At 38.2% G+C, this 24,356-nt stretch overlaps 2 protein-coding genes across 2 annotated transcripts; both read right to left on the bottom strand.

Annotated features, from left to right (window-relative positions):
- Positions 1-1,711: 1,711 nt before the first annotated feature.
- Positions 1,712-4,483, bottom strand: LOC104442730 (cysteine-rich receptor-like protein kinase 4). Its single transcript, XM_010056127.3, has 6 exons — positions 4,050-4,483; positions 3,836-3,957; positions 3,341-3,551; positions 2,721-2,958; positions 2,406-2,556; positions 1,712-2,305 (listed from the first exon to the last, which is right to left on the bottom strand). Exons 1-6 carry the CDS (start codon positions 4,240-4,242, stop codon positions 1,952-1,954), a joined length of 1,269 nt encoding a protein of 422 aa, XP_010054429.3. The 5' UTR covers positions 4,243-4,483; the 3' UTR covers positions 1,712-1,951.
- Positions 4,484-4,499: 16 nt separating this feature from the next.
- On the bottom strand, positions 4,500-5,411 carry LOC120292796 (cysteine-rich receptor-like protein kinase 25). Its single transcript, XM_039311229.1, has one exon. The coding sequence runs from the start codon at positions 5,397-5,399 to the stop codon at positions 4,554-4,556; it is 846 nt and encodes a 281-aa protein (XP_039167163.1). The 5' UTR covers positions 5,400-5,411; the 3' UTR covers positions 4,500-4,553.
- Positions 5,412-24,356: the final 18,945 nt, after the last annotated feature.

The raw sequence follows: 24,356 nt of genomic DNA on the forward strand, positions 1-24,356 counted from the left end.
CCTCTTACCATAACCACAGCAAGTTTCTTTCAAAGATCACCGACAAACATAATTCTATGGATACCATCCCTTGATGGCTGAGTCGGTGGAATCGAACGTTGGCCACACTCAAGGCCAGGGTTCGAATCCCTAACTCGTCATTATGTGCGACTAAAGTGGGGAGCCGCGAGAGGTAGGTCTCTGCACTAGCACCCCGTGATTTACGCATAGCTGCTTTCGGCTGCGAAGCGATTCCACGGTCATCAAAAAAATAAAAAAATAAAAATAAAAAATAAAAAAAATCCATGGAAATGAAAAAGAGAGAAGGTGTTACACGGAAAAATCAAAACAACTATGCAAATGCAATGGACCTGCCAACATTAAATAAACCCAAAAAGGACAAAGATAAAAGGAAAGTAATGGGAAAAGGTAATGGCACCTCAAGCATTTCAACTTTTGTTGTCATTCTTGAATTTTTTATGGTTAAATATGATATGCGTGGCCGTTAAAGTTACTGACGCGTCGCTTTTACTTTTTCCATCTCGTCCTTCAACTTTATTTGCTTGTTCTATTTCATCCTTAAGCTATTATATTTTCTTTCTCACCAACAGCCTTCATTTGAGCATAGTGAGAATTATCAAATAATTTTGAAGATAAACCTTGCTGACTTTTATTTAAGACTAGTAATTTTAAACACAATCCTTCGACAAGACATCACACACACCACATGTGTTAATGTACTCGTAATAAAATCAAATCGCGATGAATAATAAATATGTCATGTATGAAGTGACCCTTTTACTTGTTTGTAGTAGCACGCTTGGTATTGTTTAGTTAAAGAATGTAAAATGTTCCTTATATCTACGTGACATGTTTAGATACATTTAAAATTAATATTTACAACTTCTTAACATAAATAATAATTTTTATACATAAAAACTTATATCTGAAATGGTATGTGATATGTATCCATTTTACTAACTTTTATGTTTTGGCTATAATATTGTGACATAATTAATAAACAGTTTGGGTCGGGATTATATTCAAATTTGACAAAGCCCATTTGACGGAGAGAATAAGAAAGCAGTTCATGAACTGAAATTGAACAGATAGACGAAGTATGGGGACATCGTTGAATAAAAATGACGATGAGTCATAGACAACATCATATTTCGTCCATGTTAGCAGAGTCTGTCAATAATTTTAATGGAAGGATCACATCAAACCACTTAATAAAAAAAAAAATGTCCAGAAATGGCATTGAACAACAATAAAAATTTAAAGGTTATTATTGGTGTCATTGCCCGAGAAAATATACTCTCAAAAATAAGAAAATGGCAGAAAGACCACCTTTCTGGCAAGTGATCTTTGATGAGCGGTTCACGGCGATTTGGAATTTGAGAAGTCGTCTCAACATTTTCCCCTCTCAAATCGTCTCGTGTCCCAATCGACCCAAATCCTTTGTTACATGTTACATCCAAAAGTCTCTTCTCAAAAACAAATCATTTATAGGTAAAACCACAAAAATAATAAAATATATATGAGTGGCATTGTTAGTACAAAATATTTTTTTACACAAAAAGTCAGGAAATTAAAACTCTCATCTACTCATGGAACGAATCTTTTCACCAAGATCACATAATGTATTTGCGTCGGCAGCTTATTTTGTTTGTGTAACGATATTTTTATATGACCTATGTATAAGTCCAAAATATGTATTGTGGTGGTCCCACCATTCATCATGAGTTCGAGCTTAGCATGGACTCGCCTCTGTCCAAGGGACATGTAAACACAAACAGGAAAACGCTAACGACCGAGATCAAACAGGGTCTACAGATAATTCATTGGAAATTCAGCAAAGCGTATGTCTTGATTTTAAACTATGAACCGGTTCGAGGGCCGATCTTATCTTCTAAAACGATCTTGAACGTGTCGACAGGGGAATCTGTCTATAGACCATGTCAATGCACACCTACGTCTTCGAAGATAGACTGGCACCAGTGTCGGTTGGAGACCACGGCGGCGTTATCTTGCTACTAGATTGGTCTGCTTTGCCAGTAGATTGATCTAAGTTCAGAACACAAGGTGCCGGCTTGTACTTCTTATTTGGGAAGAAGAATGAAGGTCTCTGAGGCATTGGAATGCTAATAGACTCACTGTTTAACATGAGAACGACCGAATCCATGGTAGGTCGGTCCTCTGTGTCGTCTTGCACGCACAACAGGCCAATGTGCATGCATCTGATCACTTCGTTGACGGAGTAAGCATTGCTTAAAGCTGGGTCCACTACTTCAGATGGCGATCTGCTGGTCCAATGCTTCCAGACCTGAAAGATTAGTTATATTAGCGGTTTTTGTTCAATTTACTGTTGTACTTCCACTAAAAATGATGTTAGCCAGAAATCAGTGCAGTATTAAAATACTCACATGGCCTAACAGGCCCCCATCACAGTCCAATGCTAAGAATTGGCTGTTCTTTTTGCCAGTAATAATCTCTAACATTAGCACACCATAGCTGAAGACGTCAGATTTTACTGAGAAGTGTCCAAACATCAGATACTCAGGAGACATGTAACCACTGCATTGAGCAACAAATGTTAACACAAAAATAAGAGGATAAGCTAGAAATTTTCACTATGCATATAAAATGCTTGAACAAATTAGGACAAATGCTCAAGTTCAACGATAATGGCATGCTCTTCTTTTTTAATAACAAGTCAGAATAGTAGATGTTGAACTTACTATGTTCCAACAATCCTATTTGTGCTTGCCTCAGTTTGATTGGCACTGAAGATCCGGGCCATACCAAAATCTGAGATTTTTGGGTTCATGTCAACATCTAGCAGAATGTTGCTGGCTTTGAGATCGCGATGAATAATTCGAAGCCGAGAATCTTCATGAAGGTATAGCAGTCCGCGCGCCACCCCTACCATGACCTTGTACCGTGTTGACCAATCTAGGCGTCCACTGAGCTCGGGATCTGTACATCAGTCAAAATAATATGTAAGTTGCATCAACTTGCACTTGTATAATGCTCATGCCCAGATCATCACATATAGTTGCTTTCATTAGCTTTTGATCAGTATTCTCATTGCCATTCGTTGTAATCCTTATCTAATTCTTATCATGTTCGATCTTTAAAGTTGCATTCGTCAACTTAGAAACAAAATGACGAAGAAAACTAAGCAGAATAACAACAGGATGTTTGTTTGCATTACGTTGTCCTGCTATCACTAATATCTGCGGTTTTCCATTTGGCTAGAATTATATTTGGTTCTCGTTTTCTTTGAGTGAAATGTATCATTTAGATTGAAAATGATGGTGTATTAATTTGGTGAAACAGAGATAAAAGAGAGGCAAACCAAATAACAAGTTGTCGAGGCTCCCGTTGGGCACGTATTCATAGACTAGTATCGTTTCATCTCTTTCCATGGAGAATCCCAATAGCCTCACTAGGTTTCTGTGTTGAAGCTTGGCTACTAATTCAACCTCGGTCTTAAATTCTTCGACTCCTTGTCCAGAGCTCCTAGATAGCCTCTTTGCTGCAATTTCTTGACCACTGGGTAGTGTACCCTGATAATAGAAGACATAAGACGCATCTTATTGCTGCTTCGTTTTATTATACTTCCATTTTTACCACTATAAGATTAGAAGGGCATTGAAATAGGGGAACTAGGAGCATAATCTTGGAGTTTTTCCTATCTAACTTATGTAGATGAGAAAAATGCTCTGGAGTTTTGAGAAACTTCATTGTAAACCACAATATGATACTACGTTATGATTATATATGAAAATTAGCAAGCATCAGCTTCTTGATAATTCAAAAGTTGAATGATCAGATTGAACATCTTAATTACCTTGTAAACTGGACCAAATCCACCTTCCCCTAACTTCTTGTCGTTTGAGAAATTATTTGTGGCAACTTCTATTGTTTGCAGATCAAATTGCAGGGAGTGGAGTTCAGAAATTTGCCTCCTAACTGGCAGTTAAACAGTTCAGATATCTTTAAACTCTAATGAAACAGAATCAATAAAATTTTAGGCGTGCAATAGCATTAGTTCGTTGAGTTACCAATCGGATCTTCTTCTATACAACTTTCACTCTCCCCTCTTAGAACCATTCTTCTTCCTCGTAGTAAATGCCAGACAATCATGCAAAAAAGTAGCGTCGATCCTACGGCTGCGGTAAGGATTGCAGCAGATATTTTCAATGGAAAGTGCACTTTTCCTGCATTTGTAGTCAGAGTTAATAGTTTTATATACATACATGAAAAAAATGGCTCCTTCTAGTCATGAAAACTTCATGTTCCAGCACATACATGAGACAAGTTATTCCCCAACCCCATGCAAAAGCTGTAGCAAACAGTTGAGTTGACTGTACGTAACTGAACGAGCGTTGATTAATCTAACTGTAAAGATTGTAACTGTAGTAGAATTGAAAAAAGAAAAGAAAAGAAAATTGTTTTGCTGGCTGAAAAACTCTAATGACTCCTCAAAGAGCAAAGACACAGCTTGAGCGGACAACATAAATTCTATTGCAATTTTAGAAGTAGTAACAAGCATGATCATGAAAACATCAACTATGAGGTTCTACCTTACCTTTTAGGCTGCTCCCGTAAAATGGGTAAATCTCAAACCTGACAAAGCAACTCGGAAGCAACACTCGGCCCCCGATTTTCCCCTTTGGGAGGCTTAAGAGGCTTGATGTGGCGTTGCGAAGGCACTCCCAACAATCGGTTTTAGAAATATAAGGGACACACTGTGCGAATGTGTACAGCGTTTTCTCCCGATGAAATTTGGCTTCACGATGGCCATACATCTTAGGAGGATGCTGAGCAACCTCTTTAGCCACGTGATCTGTCGTCTCGTTCAGTAGCTTCATGAATTCATCTGGCTGTTCTATGTTCTCTTCATTGTATCCATTCAACTGAGGTTCCAGCTCCATTTTTCTGGTGAAATTCCTGTCTGAGTAGCGCAGCATGCACTGATCGTACCACAGGAAGGAGACTTTCGTCATCTGGCATAGCTCGGTTATTCGAATACTCGCGTTCCTGACGCAATCCGCGCACTCTTTCTTGGGGACATTGCCTCTGCACATAAAGCTGCCGTAGACGACGTTGCTCGAGCTGGCTTTGCTTGAAGTGAAGTTGAACCCATCATCAGTGTCAGCGTCCGCGTCTCTGACGAGATCATCGAGAACAAGGTTGAGGTTGGCGTGGTAGGTGCTATTGGGAGAGAAGGTGGTTGAGTTTGAGCAGTAATGTAAGCTCATGGTGAAGGTGGATTCAGTAGCTTTGAGGATGAAAAAGCTGAGCATGAAAGGGAGTAGAAAACGTGTCATTGCCATCTTTTTCTCTCTATTTTGTTGTGTCTGTGTGGGTGTGTTATGATGTATAGGTGCGGTTTGTTCTTTCCATTCCATTGCGAGTCCACAACAGGCATGTTTTTTTTTGATCGTCCACAACAGGCATGTTTAAATACGGTAAAATACTGCGAGTCAATTTTTACTGCGAGTCAATTTGACTCTGCACATCATCCACCTTCAATCGCGGATTCTCAGAAGGGAAAAAAAGTTTGTCCCGCGTGAGCCGTTGCTGGGTGTGTTTCTTGAAAGCTGTGCTTGATGGTATTACTCGGTTTAAATCGGAGGTGGCATTTTTTTTTTTTTTTAAATGTACTAATTGCCATCAGTATCGATCCCACTTCGGATCCTGTATTTCCAAAACCACCTCTCTGTAAGGCAAGATAGAATCTTGTAAGTACAAAGACTATTGCTCTTCATTCAAATTTTAGCCCTATATCTAATTTCACAAATTCCAACCCCGAAAAACTCCGACATGTCTCTACCCACCTCCACCCGCTGCTGATGCCCCACCATCCTCTCATACCCCTCCCTGCCACCACCTTCAACCCCTCTCACATCCAATTCTCTCACTTCGACCACCATGGATAACCTCAAATTGAGGTTGTCCCGTGTCTCAATGCTGCTCGTGACATCAATCTAAGGTTGCAAGTCACCATGGATGACCTCGATTGAGGTCGTTCATGGACCTGGATCTGAGGTTGTCGATGGCCTCGAAGAGGCCTATCACCTTCATTGAAGTTGGTCAAATGCCATAAGAAGGTAAGTGGATCGAGGTCACCAACAACTTGGCAAATTGGTTTTGGATATGAAAGTTATAATGGTCACTTATGTCAAGAACGAAATAGGGTTATGTAAGTGATTTTAGCATAAAGGAGTTGGGTATTGAAGTGAAGAGCCAAGAAGCACCAACACTCTCCGGGAGTTCTCGTGTCATGTTGAATATTTCGATATGTATCCGACACTCTTTGATACTCGGTCGATGGGGGTCAACTCTCTTGACACTCTTCTAGAATTCCGATATGTGAGTTCGGAATGCCGTATATAAGTTTGAAATTCCGACATGCACGGGATTAATTTTAAAATTTTTCAATAAATGAGAAGTCAAAATGTAAATATGTAAAAAATAAAAAAATAATAATAAAGAGGAAAAGAAGAAAGACCTAATGTTTTTTTCTCTTCTACTCTTACTTTCCATGACACACAATTCACTCCCAAGTTTATTTATTTATTTATATATTTATTTTGACATGCTCTGACATGTGAGTTCAGAATGTAGATTGTTTAGTTTTTCGCCTCTCCATGAATGGAGTTGAATTTGTCAAATTAATACAGTGAATGATATTAACAAATGTTGGATTAATGTTTTATTGTAAATTCATTTTAGGATCTTTTTTTATTAGTTATTTATTAGTGAATTTGAATTAGATTAATTTGATTAAAATAATCATAAAAAGATAATTTAACATGTATATATATATATATTTATACATTTAATAAACAACATGTCCTAGCGTGTCAGAATTATCTATTTCTTGAGAAACGACATGTCAGCATGTCGTATCGTGTCGTGTCGTGTCATGTATCACATGTTAGTAATGGTGCTACTTAAGTGAAGAGTAAAGATGATTTTGAGTATCTTTTAAAAGAAAATATGATCGGAAAAGAAGGTCAGGAAAAATTCTACCTGAGTTGTTTCATTGTATCCCCATAGTAAGATAGACAAGGGTCCTATTAGAAAGTTTTCTCAGGGCACCGGGTAAACATGCTTAATTAGGAATTGTCAATTTTTAATGTAGTTATGACACATAACACGAGAAGCATAGTGCACTAAAAATTGTTTGTGAACTTTCCTTAACTACTTTCTTTACAAATGCACTCATTTACGTAATCGTTGATAGTATAGAAGAGAAAATGCAATTACGTTAAAAAAATTATAAATATCAATGCTGGTATTTTTTGGGATAGGTACCAAAAAGGTCTGAAAATCTATTATAATTGTGCAAATTCAGTTATAAGTTTTTTTTTTATAGCTAATTTAATCATAAACCTTTTGTATTTGTGCAAATTCAATCCATCCAGCAAGTTTTGGTCAACTCATACTAACATGGACAATTTTTAATAATATTTTATTTTTTTCGAGTATATTAATTTTCTCTTTTATCCCCTCCTTTGGTCGGTTGCCACCGGCTAGAAATGAGGGCCAGTAATGTGAGCCCCTGTCAACCACTAGCAAGGGAAGCCTCGCTTGGGGAGGCAAGGAGGCAGCTCGCCTCGGTCCAGTTTTTAGCCCAAGGGAGGAGGAAGAGGGAAAAAAATAAAGATAAATAAAAGAAAAAAATTAAATATATTTGAAAAATATTAAAAAATATTAAAAATTATCTATGTCGGCATCGGTCGTGTCATGTCAATGTTGGTTGATCAAATTTAGCCAGATAGACTGACTTTGCATAATTGTAAAATGTTTATGACTCAATTTGCCAAAAAAATAAGTTTATGACAGAATTGACACAATTACAATAGGTTTATGATTTTTTTTTTTTTTTTTTTAGTTCTCTCAGTATTTTTGGGAAGAATCAAGTATGTCGCAATAAATAAGACACCAATTGTGTGATCCGCAAGAATTAAAATAGAAAACTTCATAACATATGCTCCTAAACAAACTCTTCAATTTTTCCACAAAGCCAAAATCAAAGTTGAGTTGCCTTCTTCTTTACGTTGCACCATATTGTCAAGAAAAAGCCCCACTGATTCAAATATTCCAGCATTCACATTCTATCGACCTCAACGCATTCTTCGGTGGCCTATCATAATCCAACAATGTTCAAGCCTTATTCAACCAATTGAGGGTGATTTGTCTATATATAGTCAGCTCATTTTTCTTTTTCTTTTTTGGTAAGAGGCAAGAAATATAGTGATAAAATGCCAAATGTACAAAAGATCACGATACCAAAAACTTACACTCAAGATGAGAAAATCATTATGAGTGGAATAATGCCGTGATGTAAAAGCCACAAACGGCACCCAACAACACGGACAAGGACACACAACGACTAAAAACAAGCACGGCCAAAAAAGTTATGTTGAATAATCTCCAAGGATGATGGACTTTCTAACTTTGCATTATTAGGACTGACAAGAAAAAAAAAATTCATTATCGATTTTAATATGATTGTCTAAGTCTCCATTTATTATTGACTTCTGTGCCCTATCACTAGCCAACAAAGTTCAACCCTTATTCAACTATTCAAGGGTCATCTGTCGGTCTACAGTAAGTTCTTTATTTCTTACAGGTTGAAAGTCATGTTGAATAGTTTCCAAGGGTCTTGAAATTTCTTACTTTACATTATTGAATTTAATAAGGTTGTTGAAGGCTACGTTTGTTTAACAAAAAATGAATGATGTGTAAATTATTTTTTAAAAATGATCATTTATATTTCTTGAAATAATTGGTCCATTAAAAATATTTTCATCATTGATGAGAATTTATGTCTAAATATTATTGTGAATGATGAAAATATTTATTGTCTATTCATTTCTATGAGCAATCATTTTAAAGAAATTTCGCAAAACAAGTGTACCCCAAGAGTAAAGATATTGAAGTTCACTTTCGTTTACACAATTCAAAGAACATATGTTGAATTCATATGCGTCATTGTCTTCTAATAAAAAGCACAACAGCTACTATATCCTCAACAAGTGTCTTTCAAAATCACAGTCAAAGCATCATTACGTGGAAATGGAAGGGAAAAAAAGGTGTTACGTGGGAAATGAGAAACAACAGTGCAAATGCAATGGACCCGCGAACATCAAGTCAACTCAAGAAAGAAAGTAAGAAAATAGAGTTGGAAAAGATTGCCGAAAGGGGAAAGGGACTTTTGCTAGTTGCTCCGTGTCGTTGCTACACCTTTTAAGTTTTGTTTAACGTGGTCTTTCCGTTGAAGATTTACAAAATTTATCGATGGGCCTGTGAAGGTTACTTACCTGTCATTTTTTTCTGTCCAATTTCGTACTAAAATTTATTTGTTTGTTCAATTTCATCTTTAAAACTATTATATTTTGATTTTTTTTCACTCCAATAGCCTTCACTCGAGCATGGTGAGAGTCTTCAAATATTCTTTGAGATAAACCTTGATGACTCTTATCTAGGACTAGTAGTTTTCGGGACAACCCCTCAACAAGAGATCACACTACACATGTTATGTGTTTGTATAATATTTAATGGCGATGAATAATTAATGTGTCATATATAACCACTTACCTCTCTATAACGGGATGGGTCTTGTTTACTTAAACAATTTAAAATGTTCCTTATATACATGACATGTTTAAGTACATTCAGGATTAATGCTTACAACATGCAAACACAAGCAATCACTTTTAAGTATAAGAATTCATATGTTAAGTGATATGTGTTGTGTAACCCATTTAGTTGAAGTGCCATGTTTGGGTTATAATGTTGTGAGATAATTAATAAGCATTCTATGTTGAGATAAAATCTAAATTTGATAGAGAGAGAAAGAGAGAGGTTAATGGACAAAAATCGAACAAATAAGCGAAGTACGATAATGAAATTAAATAATAATGATGATAAATCACAAACTAACAAGATATTCCGCCCATATTAGCAGAGTTTATCAATAATTTTAACAGAAGAACCATATTGAATCATTTTTTGGACAACATTAAGAAATATTTTCCATAAACGACATTAAACAACGAGAAAAATTTAAGGATTATTACTTTTATTGACAAAAAATGTTCTGCAAAATAAGAAAGGGGCAGATTGGCAAATGGTCTTTAATAAGCTGCTTAAAGAGATTTAGGGGAGAATTATCCCAAAATCTATTTAGTTTTAAGCTTCTCAATTTTGCTAATTTAGTTATAAATCTTTTAGTGATTCACCAATATAGTATTTTTGGCCCATTTTGGCTGGAAAATTTTAAGTTGGATGCCTAGTCAACTTCGGTTGTCCAACATGGCACAATCAACATTGAAGTGAATGATTTTGTATTTTGTATTTTAAAAAAATATCAGTTATTTTTTTTTCCTTTCTTTTATTTTCTTTTTCTTTTTAATTCGCAGGAAAGGGCACTGGGGCCTAAATGATGGTGAATGAGCTGCCGGACCCGGTGTGACTTTTGAAGAAGAAAAAAAGAAAAAGAAAAAGGAAACAAAAGAATTTTTTTTTTCCAGTAAAATTAACAAAATCATCAACGTTAGCACCCATGTAAGCATTTCTTGGCCAAAATTGACTAGGGAGATTACATTGGCAAATTGTTGAAAGATTTAGGACAAAATTTATAAAATTGAAAAGTTTAGAACTGAATAGTTTATAACTATATGAACAATTATCCTGAGACTTTGAATTCAATTTCATCTCAAGTTTTTTCTTTCTCTCAAATAGTCATGTGTCTCAATCAACCCATATGACAAAAACGTGAACACAAACAGTAACTCGCCTTGGTCCGAAAGACATGTAAACACAAACAGGAAAACGAGAAATTGAATGATGGCTGGGAACGCGAAACACATGCATGGGCAATGCCAATGACCGAGGTCAAGCTGGGGTCCACACATAATTGAATGGAAATTTAGTGATGGTTGTATTGATGGAGAATCGACAACCCAATTCAACAAAGCGTTTGTAGGGCCGATCTTATCTGTTAATCTTATCTTGAATGAGTCTGCTAGGCTAGCCTCTTTCTTGACCATGTTGACGGACGACTAAATCCCCAAAGATAACTTTTACCTCTGATTGAGCCTCCAGCCGAGAACAGGCGCACCGGTTTTCCACCCGAATTAGCCCGTCCCTTCACACCCGTCCGATAACCTATGTAGCACCGACACGGACACGTGACACGTGACACGACACGACACGACACGTCGATATGTAATTTCTTAAAAATAGAGAATTTCGACACGTTCCGACACGTTCAGACACGTTATATATTAGATATATTTTTATATATAATAAATAAATAATAATAATAATAATAATAATAATAATAATAATAATAATAATTTACACAAAAAATATTAAATAATATCATTCATTATTTTAATTTGTTACAATAATACACAAAACTTAGAAGAAAAAAAACATTGTTTAAAGAAAAATGCCGAAATGATATTTTTAAAATTATTTATTTATCATAAATAGCCTTGTTGACACCTATTTTTAGCAAATCTAGGAAAATAAGGAAAATAAAAATTGCATTGGAACAAATAAAAGGAAAAAATGAAAAAAAACGGGGGAAATTTATTTGATTGATTATACACGGAAATTTGAAATTTTGATGAGCATTCGGATTTCGTTAAATGCAGAAATAATTTAAAAATCAAGTGAATAAGAGGCAAGAATTTTGCAAAATGGAAGAAATGCGAGCGGATCGGGCGGTGCGAAATCATGCTTAATTTGCAGGATTGATTTAATGCAACATAAGATGGAAAGCCGAAAGTTGCTATAAAATGGCCATCTGAAAATCACTATAAAAAGGAGCCATAATTTTCGTGAGCCGGGGGGAGAAAATTCAGAAAAATTTTCAGAGGTGCGAAAAAAATTGAGAGAGATTTCGTGAAGAGAGCGCGGGAGAAAGTGAAAAGAGAGAAAGAGAGAAAAAGCTTTCTCCGCAGTAAAAAGAAGTCCTTTTCTTTTCCCTTCTGACAACCTGCAGAAAAAAGAAGAAAGAAGCACGATCGTGAGAGAAGAGAGAAGAAAGAAAAGTGCAAAAAAAGAAGAAGTGAAAGGCCCCCTCCCTTTTGCCGTCCAAGAAGTCTCGTCTTTTCCCCTCTGACAAACTGCAGAGGAAAGGAAAGAAGTCAGCAGCTGCAGAAGAAAAGAAAAGGAAAAGTCAGCAAAAGAAAGAGAAAAAAGTGCAGAGAAGTGACGTGTAGCCAGAAAGAAAAAAGAAAAGCAGCAGGAGCTACTGTTCATCTTCTTCGCGTGGAAGCCCCTGCCCATGCTCGCGTCGCGCCTCCTCCGTCTGTGAACACTGCACCAGCACCACCCACGACGCCACCGAAGCCCGCTCGTCGCCGCGCCACCGCAAGTACCGTCGCCGCGCCTTGCCGCCGACACAGCAACCCCTCGACGCCGCTGCCGAGCGCCTCCGACGTCCACCGCCGCGCCACCTCGCTAGTCCGCTCGCCTCCGCCACACCGCGCCACCGGTCTCGCCGCTCTGTCCGCATCTCAATCCGACGCCTAAAACCCGAGCTGCTCCGACGCCGTCCGAAGCCGAAGTCCACCGCGCCGCTTGCCTCAGCCCAGTACCCGGTGCCGTCGCCGCCCATCTGCGCTCACCGGACGCCGCGACCGCGAGCCCGACGCCGCCGCACCAGCTGCCCGAGGCCTCTTGCCATCCCTGCAGCGCCCCACCGTTTGAAGCCCGCGACCCGACGCCACCGGAGCCTCTCCCGCCGCCGCTCGCCGTCGCCCCGCTTCGCCGGCGAATCCCCTTACCGGAGCAACCATCATCTTTGCTTGGTAAAAAGAAAAAACAAAAAAAAAAAAAGAAAACACATTAGGTAGTTTTCTTTAGTTTATTTTATTTAATTTATTTTACTTTATCTTGTTTTTTTAGTATAATTAGTCTTTAGTATATGATTGGATATTCCAATATATCACCTTATTCGCAACCGCGCTAGGTTTCTTATTTCATCTATAAGGCTTTAGATGAAATAATTAATTAAGCGGGAATAAAATTGATATTTTGATCTTTAAAGCTTAAGATCAATTTATCGATTTTATCAACGAAATATTACCCCTTGATCTGGATGATGTGTGATATCCTTGGTTTAGCTTGTCATGATCGCTTTGTTTATCTTAAAATGTGTTTGAGCTATAATATTGCATGTTTTAGGGTTTACATATTTAGAATAGAAATCTTATTTCGAATTAAAAAAAAAAATCAAATCAATCAATTTAGGTTGCTAGATTTTTAATCTGAATTGCATGTTTAATTATTTGGCAATTATTAATTTCGAAATTAAACAAAAACAAAAAATCATCATATACATGTCATGTAGTGTTAAAGCATATTTCGCACGTCATTGCATATTAGGACTAAGTTGCACTTAGTTCAATTCTAGATAATATTTTTTCTTAATTTGTTATAAGTTTAGGTATTTTTTAGATATATTGCATTTTAGGATTATTTAGGTTAAGATAATGTTTTAGTTTAAATTAGGATTTGGCTCAACCTAATTCCTAATATAAATTAAATAGGATCTTAATCTAATTAGGTAATTTTCACATTTCACCTGAAAAATAAAAAAAAATGTCATTGGTTAAATTAGTTTAATTATTTATGATAAAATGCATTCTTTTAGGAAAAAGAAAAAAAATGTTATATGCACGTCATTAGGGCTAGATTCATTGGGATGCATGTCATTTAGTATTTTTGCTAGGCCTATTTAATTAGAAATTGCATGTCATTAGAATTAGGTCATTTAGTTAATATTGCATTGCATATTGCATAAATTTCATTAATTAAGTGAAAACAAAAAAAGGAATTGCGTGGTAATTAGAAACCATATCTAGGGTTGTTGATGCAGTTTTTAACTTAACGTTGCAGATGCTTTCGTTACTTTGAGGTAAGTTTTTGCAATTTATTTATTGTTTATCTGGGTGTTAAATTGGTGAATTGCGCACCCGCATGATCACATCATATGTTAGGAAAATAGATTTAAAATCAATTTAAGCTGCTTGCAAAAACATTTTTTGAAAATAAAAGAATGGTACCGAAAGGGCATTAGAGAAATCTAGTGTAACCAAGTCCCCGTACCCATAGTCTGCAGTTCGTAGGAGTAAAGTGAAACTCCCTTTACTTTACTTGGGTTTCTAATCGACCCACCAAAAAATAGATTAGTGGCGACTCCGATTAAAAAATCAATTGTATGTTAAGAACCTGAACTTAAGTCGCGAATTGGTATGGGCTTGGGAGAGCCCGAATTAAGTTTAGGCTTAATAATCCATTAGCCAAATTTTAGGTGGTTCACACCCGAAAAAATAGGTCGCGACAAGCCTTTTTATTACTTCTTCAGAGTAAAAGACTTTTAAAAAAATAAAAAAATTCTAAAAAAATAAAACTGAAAAAAAAAAAATTGACCCCGTGTGTGTATATTTATAGCAATTTTATTACTTCTTTTATTACTTCTGTTGTGTATATTTATATTTTGACCCCTCAAGTATTATAAATTTTTAAAATTGACCATGTGCGTGTCGGAATTGCGTGTCGGAATTCTGGACTCGCGTGTCGGAAAGAGTTAACCACGTGTCGGATTTTTCGACACTCGTTGACTGCGTGTCGGGACGTGTTGGAGTGTCGGACACGACACGAAGGCTTTCGGAGAGTGTCCATGCTACATAGCCCATAACCTCTTGCATTGAGGACTAGAGGTCTAGTTAAAGTTGGACCACGAACCAAAATATTAGAATGGGTCGTGTGGGTAAGCTAAATGGGTGGTTGGGGGTGATCTGTAGAGGTTGGACCACCCAAACAAAAAATTGATTGGACTAGACCCAACTCACCAATTTGGTCCGATTTTCAAAGTCGTTGGTCAGATTTAAAGACATTGGTCAAATTCTTTCATGGAACCGAGTTCTCCATTCCAAAGAAAGAACCAATCATCAGGGCCGGACCGACCTTTTATTTTTAAGTTTTCAAATTACTTTCACAAAATGCATTTTAATTTTGAATGTTTATGACAACTAAAGTGCCACTTCAAGGCCCCTCTCAATGCTATTGTATCTTCAACAAAGCATAAGAGATCGGCTGAGGCTAAGAGATCGTCCACTTTTCCGGCGCTATATATAGAGACCAACAACTTGTTGGTCTCTACTAAATAGTCGATGTGGGACTAAGCAATTCACTCCCTCTCCCTCTCTCCTCTCTTGCCGCCCCTCGCCTGCAAGTGTCTATCCAAGCCTTCAAGAGTTCTACATTCAACAATTACTCAAAGAGCATTTAGGAGATTACCTATAAAAAAGAAGCCAAGCAGCTTTAGTGAGCATGCTATTTTTGGCCTTTCGATTGAAATTAAATAAGATGCTTGATAAAGGAGGGAATGATGTTCTCTCCAGTCAAATTTGAATTTTTTTAACATGAGGCACGGTTGGTTCCATTGGACTGCCTGGGAACCAAACCGGGCTGATTTGTTTAGTCACTCCTTGGTTCTAGCCTTAGTCGGTTCGATCCTCGATTCCAAAAATGAGGAACCGATCCCTCCAACCTAGTTCCCGATTTTGGGGGTGGGAACCAGATCAATCGGAAACCGATCACCCTTAATGATCGGGTCCAACGTGGGTAGGTTCTACACTTGGATCCTACATCCGACCCCATTTGCATTAGATCTTATTTTGGAACCATCGTGTTTTTTTGGTTCAGTTCCAAAGTCAACCCTATTTTCATTAGGCCAGTTCCCCTTTTGTGCACAATATACTTTCCTCATAATCTTGCATACTCTCAAGGCCTATTTCCCCGCAAAAAAAATAATAAAAAATAAATAAATAAATTCACCCTTCTTTAGTATAAATATAGTGCAGGAGTGAAACTCCAACAACAAGAATAGAGAAACTACGCCCGCATCCAACTCCAAATTCGAAAGCGAAGATTCTGATAGAAAACCAATTCACTTAGCGAATCAATGCATCGACATGAAGCCAAGCCACTAATCCCATTTCCGATTTTAGTGTTTTAAAGCTCACTCCTCAACACAAACAACACTCCCTAAACGAGAAACCAAACATTCACACCCAAGTTCCTGCCTTTCTACTCAACCTATCATAACATGAAACGAGAGCCAAAATCAATGAACTTGAGGGGCATGTTGCGATGTGGGAGCGAACAGGAGGACGAAGAAGGAGGAGATCCGAGATCCAAGGATGACATCCGGAGGACTACTCGATCATAGAAGAGGAACAACAAAAGAGAAACGCCATGTGCGATTATGAGAGGAAAAAAGCCGTGCAAGTAAGATTAGAAATCAAGGGGAAAAAAAAACAAGGTTTTGGACTTTTGGGCTTACAAAATCGGTTCCCAAATAGATTCAATCGATTTAGTTCTCAAATGGGTATTCACTTGGAACTGGGAACTGGATTGGTTTAAATCGGTTTCGAATTTTGGGAACTAGTTTCCAACCCTATTTTCGGGTGGACCAGTCCGATTCCTAGGTAGACTTGGTTCGGTTGCACACCCATTGGGTAGGCATAGATTTTATTTTAAGTTTTGGTACAATGAAGATGTATAGAATAATATAAAATTGATTATTTGGATTGTTATAGATGTTAGGGAAATCCTTTATGATGTTTTGAAAATGACAAAATAAATCAAAGGCTACTAACGTATTTAATGGTTAAGTAATAGACTATGCAAATGATAGAACATGTAAATGATATAGTCAAAGTCTGAAGACGGCCAGAAGACTGAACGTAACACATTTCCAAAGCATATTTTGAAGATTTCTAAACTTCTGTGTCAAAATTTGAAAACTGCTAGACTTTAGTGTCAAAGTCTGTTCTACATCAGAAGTTTGCTCACTTTGACAAATTCCAAACTGAACGTGAATGAAGAACCAAAAGACAGACTCTATTGATGTTTGTTCTTGATTTGTGTGCATTCGGCTTCTATATAAAACTGTGAACTTGAGAGATTGTAAGTTGGATGCCACAAAGAGAAAGCATTTTGAATAAAAAGTTCTCCATTTTTATTTATGCTATTATTCCAAATTACCCAAATTCATATTATTCTTTTGATGGCTAAAGAAGAGAAAATAAATTTTGCATTTCCCATTCTCTTGGTTCCCTAGAGGCACCACCGGCACCACCAATGTAACATCCTCAATTTTGACCTCTATTTTGGCCCCGGCTAGTAGGCCAAAGCTTGGTGCGTCAATGATGAAACTAGGCCATGAGCCAACCTAAGGGTTGATCATGAGCTAACCCGAGGGTCGATCATGAGTGAGCTGATTGGCCCGTTTGAGAATTGGCAACCAAGGAATTGGTCTTAAAGTATACGACCATGGAAAAGTTATTTGACCATAAAGATCAATCATGGGATGATCACATACCATCACATATCGACGGATGGTCATGACTCAATTCCATCCAGTCATTGCATCGGTCACGGGTGATTCTGCTTAGTCGTTATGTCGGTCATGAACAACCATGAACTGATCCCATGTGACCACGAGTTGAAACGAATCGATCAATTCCACACAATTACATGACAATCAATAATTAATCATGGATTGAATATGTTGGGAATGACTGATCCCCGAAATACCGGATTCGACACTAAATCGAACCCCTAAATTAATGCGGAAGACGAAGCCCGGGAAAACGAACATGCATCACCGATCCTAAAGCACACCATGGATTCGAGCGTACCTTTTAGCCACAGATTAAACACCGACGTTGATGGAGGAAGAGAAACTGAGCAATTCGATCCGATGAAGCCTTGAAGGGAGGAAGAACAAGCCGTATGCTTACTGTCTTTTCTTTTGGGAGAGAGAGCGTAGAGAGAACGTACGTCTTTTCTTTTTCTAAAAACAACAGTATATTTTCTCTCTCTCTCCTCCCTTTTATACCTCTCTCCTTCCACGGGCCCTATTCCCATGGGCCGAGCTTTTTGGGCCCAACTTGGGCGGACGGGCCTTAAGCCCATCTAATAAAGCTTTCATCTCCCACTCGCACATGGTGGGCCGAACATGATTCTCTTTACCTCTCTTCAACATTCATACTGGTGAATAATCCGTGCGACCAACATACTTTGAGAGCTCGTTGCTATACATCTGTTAGGAATATATAGCAGCTCATAATGGGCGTCACACTCCGAGTAGATTTAGTATGCAGTACCCTAGATCGATCGATCACATTTATATCTCCCTTGATCTCTTTTAAACATGATATGTATACTTTGTATTCACAATTATAATTATCACAAAAACAATCATAATTGGTCGACCAGTGAATACAAAAACTACAATGTGATTCTCCAAAATCGATCTTCCTCTTTCCTTCAAACTCTCAATTTCAGTCCAGCTTGCTTTTCTAGAAATGCCCCATTAGATCGAATCATCTCATGACCATTGGCAACACCCTAAGATAGCAAACACTAAATAGAAATCTTGAGAATAAGTAAGAGTCCTGAGGGGACTAAAAAATTGAGGAACTCTTTTCCTCAAGAGTCTCACACGTCATAAAAGTTGAGATCAAACTTTTTGCCACTCTTATTGGTCGTCTCATGCATATGTAGTATGAAATACGTATTACAATATTAACTCCTTTCCCATGAAGCGTATGTCTGCACTTTTCAATACCGTACAGATGATAGTTCAGACATACCTAATGTCTAACTTGAGTTCACATATCTACTCAATCACAAAATTCATCGAACTCACATCGGCATCATAGAAAGATAAAGTAAAATATGTGGGGTATTTTACTTTCGGACATCGTAAGTATTATGTCCTCATCTTAACACTTAGTTAAGGCGACATACGTATTTTAAGCTTGAGCTCTCGATTATCACCTAGATAATAAGCTTAAAATCAGTCTCATCTCTATTTATCACACAGTAAACGGGCGATTACCCGTGTGAGTGGGCTAATCTTATATCTGTCCGACATACTTCTCAACTTAAAATAATGCACTAAGCATTAAGATGCATAAAGATCATACAAAGATTCATAGGCATTAATCAATGAAAAACAAAATTTCATAAATGTGAACAACTCGGGAAATTACAATTCAATACATCGGACTCTACGCAATCTTAGAGATTTTACATGACCACAAAACACATCTCTAGGTATTGACTTTGTCATAGGATCTGCTACCATTCTATGCGTAGATATGTACTTGTAAGTTCACATCCTTTCGTGCAACCATATCCTTGACAAAGTTATACTTGGTATCTATATGTTTGGTCTTGCCATGATACTTTGGATCTTTGGTGTATGCTATAGCTGCTTGGCTATCACAATTAACCAATAATTGATTTTCAGCTTTCTCAATAACACCTAAATGATCCAAGAATCTCTTAAGCCAAACTGCTTCTTGTACTGCTGCTGATAATGCCACGAACTCAGCTTCCATCGTGGATAAGGCTATGCATGTTTGCTTCTTACTACTCCATGATATGGCGCCATTGCTCAGTAAGAAAGCAAATCCTGAGGTAGATTTTCTTTCATCTAAATCTCCTCCCCAATCAGCATCTAAATAGCCTTCAAGTCGCAGATCCTTTCCTTGGTAATTCAACTTGTAATCAGCGGTTCCCTTCGGATACCTCGGTATTCTCTTAACGGCTTTCCAATGTCTTTGGACCTGGATTGGATTGGTATATACTCACCATTCCAACTGCAAAACATATGTCGGGTCTTGTACACATCATAGCGTACATCAAGCTCCCAACAGCACTTGCATAAGGAACATGTTTCATTTGTTCCTTCTCTTGTGGAGTCCTTGGACACGTCTATGGCTCAATCCTTCACCTTTTGCAATAGGAGTATCTATGGGTTTACAATCTTGCATACGAAACCGTTCTAGAACTTTGTTTATATAAGTTTCTTGCGAAAGAGATAACGATCTCTTGAAATCTTAATTCCAAGAATGTATGCAGCCTCACCCATATCCTTCATCTCAAAGTTGGAAGACAACCAACTCTTGACAGTCTTAACAAACTCCATATTGCTTCCAGCAATTAGTATATCATCAACATATAATGATATGATCACAAATTGATCATTGGATCTTTTGATATATACACAATGATCCTCATCAATTATCGTAAAATCATATGACATTATGGCATTATGAAAACGTATATACCATTGTCTTGATGACTGCTTAAGACCATATATCGACCTCAAAAGTCGACATACTTTTTCTTCTTGGCCTTTCACTATGAAACCAACAGGTTGTTCCATATATATCTCTTCCTCTAATTCTCCATTGAGGAAAGCAGTCTTTACATCCATTTGATGTAATTCAAGATCCAGACTAGCCATTATTGCCAGAATAATGCGAATTGAGGTAAATCTCACTACAGGAGAAAACGTATCTTCATAATCAATTCATTCCTGTTGATTATACCCCTTCGCCACAAGGCGAGCCTTATGCCTTTCAATCGAGCCATCAGCCTTTCGCTTTATTTTGAGAACCCATTTGTTCCCAATAGCTCTGCGTCCTTTTGGCGAATCAACCGGTTCCCAGACTTGGTTTGATTTCATTGACTCCATTTCCTCTTCCATTACATTAATCCATTTTTCCTTACTAGGGCAATTTAGAGCCTCATTAATATTTCTTGGCTCATCCTCATCTTGTGGAGCAATCATAAAAGTTTCCCCTTCAATGTCAAAACGTCGACGGGGAATACTTTGACGACTTGTTCGCCGTATGGGAGATTGTACACTTTGCACATCATCCCCCATCATGCTCCCACTTGGATTAGGTAATGATGATGTCGTCTCATCACGTGGTTGCAATTGAGAATGAGTTGAATTTAATTCATCACTTCTCATATTACTCCCACTTGGACGAAGTCCACTAAGGTCATTATCTTGATCCAAGGTTTCAAATAGGGAACAATCTTCCCCTATTTCGCCCTTCTTAGGAAATTCATCCTCTAGGAATGTGACATCTCGTGATTCAAACTCAGTTATACTCCCACTTTCCTGCTCACCTATGAACACATATCCTTTCGAGTGTTCAGAGTACCTTATAAAAATACTCTTCTTACCTCTGGGACCCAGTTTCCCAAACTTGTGAGAGGACTCATGTGTATAGGCAGCACAACCCCATGGCTTAAGAAAACTTAAGTCCGGTTTTCTACCCGTCCATAACTCATATGGAGTGGAAGTAACTGATTTGGAAGGCACACGGTTAAGTATATAGGCAGCGATTAACAAAGCATCACTCCAAAAGGTAATGGGTAAGTTAGCATGCGCCATCATGGACCTAACCATTTCCGGTAGGGTTCTGTTTCTTCTCTCTCGCAACACCATTTTGTTGAGGAGTATATGGAATAGACAACTGTCTTTCTATTCCTTTTTCATCACACAATTTTCTGAACTCATCGATAAATATTCTCGACCTCGATCGGATCTCAATGCTTTTATTTTCTTGTCTAATTGATTCTCTACCAGGTTCATAAACCTTTTGAAACAACTTATTGCTTCAGATTTATGAGAAATCAAATAGACATATCCAAATCGAGTGTAATCATCTATAAAAGTGATGAAATAAACAGCCCCATGCTTTCCTTTCACATTCATTGGACCACAGATATCGGTATGGATTAAATGCAGAGGAAATTCAGCTCTTTTTCCTTTTCCAAATGGTTTCCTTGTCGTTTTCCCTTCTAGGCAATGCTTACATATGGGCAAATCGACTTTTCAATATTGCCCAACAAGCCCTCTTTGGCTAGTCTATTCATACGTTGTTGGCCAATGTGACCAAGTCTAGCATGCCACACATTCACATCATTATTATATTTATTAGGAGACGTGAGAAGGGAATAACAACATTAGTATTAACATAATCAATATCTAATACAATAAAACCATTCAGAAAATAACCACAACCATAGTAATTTGTATCCAAAAACAAATTCACACCTCTATTACGAAGTTCATATTAAAACCTAATTTAACCAACACTAATACGGACACTAAATTCCAACGAATCTCCGGAGCATACAGCACATCATGAAGGAACAAAGTGCGTCCACCACGCATATTCGGTTGGCATGTGCCAATTCCTTTCACTTCAGCTCTGGAGTTGTTTCCCACATAGATCCACTTAGTTCCAGTTGGTACTCGTCGGAATTCCACGAAGGATCCTCTATCCTTCGCTACATGGTCCGTCGCTCCTGAATCCACAGTCCACAAAGGATTAGACTCGATTAAGAACACGAACTCGACACAAAAGTAAAGTTCTGAAAAGTACAAGGGTGCATACCTTCTTTGGCTCACGACAGTCGCGAGCACAATGACCCTTCTTGTCACGGTTGTAGCATTTCACCCTTGCAAGCTTTTTCATGCGGGGACGCTTCCCTCTTTCATGTTGGTTAAACTTGGGTTTCTTCCCGAAGGACCTGCTTCTTCCTTGCCTTTTCCCTTATCAAACCAGTTAGGGCGCTTGCGCTTGGAGCTCGAAGCTCCATTTGAGCTAGAACTAGCATGATAAAGTTCAGCATCCGGCTTAGCCGTCAACAGGCGGTCCTCTTCCAGCTCAAGATGACGCATTGCATCCTCAAAGGTTTTGATATTTTCATTGTGAGTCAGGTGCACCTTCATGTGCTCCCAACTCTGAGGCAAGGAACGAATCACTACTTGCACCTCTGCTCATCTCGTGAGGACATGGCCAGCATCTCTCGGCTCGTTATCATGTTTGACATCTTTCTAAGATGTTGCTTCATGGTCGACCATGAGGTTTCTTATAAGAGTCAAACTGATAGTGAGCTGCCTCAGTCTAGTCATCGAAGTATGACCAAATCTAGCTGCCAATGCCTCCCACATTTCCTTGGCATTGTCAAAACGCCGAAACTCTCGCATGACGTCATTTTCCATGCTGCTCAGCAACGTGATGCGAGCTAGAGTTCATTCTTTTCCACGCGAAAAAAGCTTCTTTGTCTCTTTTGTGCTTGTGCGGTGGTTCCCTCTTCGGGTTCTACCATGGTCATGGCAAGAGCCTCAAGTGCTTCTTGCTCTTCCAAAGACATACTTGGATTTTCATTTGCCAAATTTCATAGTTGTCTCCATTGAGCTTTTCACCTTTGTTCAGCTCGGCAACTATGCTCTTTGTGGTGAAGCCATTGATCCGAACAAATCGGACAAATATGCACGAATTATTAATGCCTATCATTTATGCATCCCTATTTACATAAACCCATCATATTAATGAATAATTTCAAGTAAGGTTTCAGAATCAAAAGGTCACTATGTTTCCAATCATCCTCCAAAATCCTAACTTAAAACTATTATCAATATAATTGTCTTATGCAAAATCAATTCTATGAAGCTACAAAAACTTCTAAAACTACCCACAAATTAATTACCCACAACAACCAGCAATAACAAAAAGCAATATATAATAGAACATCCAATAAAAACAATAATGCTTTCAATTAACACAATTAGGTAGTAATCATTACATAATATGTCCACAAATCACACTTAACACATATCGCCCAATACAACTAACACCAAGTCAAAGACACGAACCGGGAAAGATCTTCTTTTGTTCAATTTCTTGATCTTTTCCCTTGAAACAATACAATAATATTCATTTACAAAATCCATCACAATTTTCTTATAGGAAGCAGCTCCGTTGACATCCCATATGCGATTCAACACATCTTGCCATTCGGGTGGAAGAGTGTTTATGAAAAATCGCACCATCTCTCGATCTGTGACATAGGACGACCATTCCATATGACCTGTTGAATTTTCCCGTTGACTTCAAGGACATGATCAATTAAGTCACCTCTCTCCCATCGATGATCGATCGGCTCGGCTATCAACTTAGACAACCTATCCTTTTGTTCATCAGAATCTGCGCGAATAGGTGTGCGCAACCTCAGGGGAGGCATTGTTCCTGCAACAAATGCAGAACAAATAAGGGATCACATTATAATCCACATAGACTTAATTGAAAAAGAAACACATTTTTTTTTTTTTTTTTTTTTTTTTTTTTTTTTTCGGTCAACGGTCAAAGTCAACGGTCAACGGTCGTCGGTCGTCGGTCAACGGTGGTCAACAGTCAACGGTCGTCAACGGTCAACGACGGTCAACTGTCGTCGGTCGTCAGACCGGTCGGGCCGGTGGGCCCGATTCGCGCGAACCGACGGCACGTGCCGTGGGCGTGCGCGGGCTGACGTCACGCAGACGTCAGCCGGCACGTGCCGCGCGCGTGTCGGGTCTCGCGCGGGTCGGGTCGGGTCGCTGGCCGGGTCACCGTGCTGACGTCATCGATGACGTCACCCTAGCGGTTATTGACCGTTGGGTGACGTCA

This window comes from Eucalyptus grandis, chromosome 4, assembly GCF_016545825.1.
Source record: "Eucalyptus grandis isolate ANBG69807.140 chromosome 4, ASM1654582v1, whole genome shotgun sequence".
Taxonomy (NCBI): domain Eukaryota; kingdom Viridiplantae; phylum Streptophyta; class Magnoliopsida; order Myrtales; family Myrtaceae; genus Eucalyptus; species Eucalyptus grandis.

Coding starts and splice junctions, on each gene's coding strand:
- LOC120292796 (XM_039311229.1), bottom strand. CDS start 5,399: ATGGAATGGAAAGAACAAACCGCACCTATACATCATAACACACCCACA.
- LOC104442730 (XM_010056127.3), bottom strand. CDS start 4,242: ATGTATATAAAACTATTAACTCTGACTACAAATGCAGGAAAAGTGCAC. Junction 3,958..4,049: donor TATAGAAGAAGATCCGATTG/GTAACTCAACGA, acceptor TTTAACTGCCAG/TTAGGAGGCAAATTTCTGAA. Junction 2,557..2,720: donor AATAGGATTGTTGGAACATA/GTAAGTTCAACA, acceptor TGCTCAATGCAG/TGGTTACATGTCTCCTGAGT.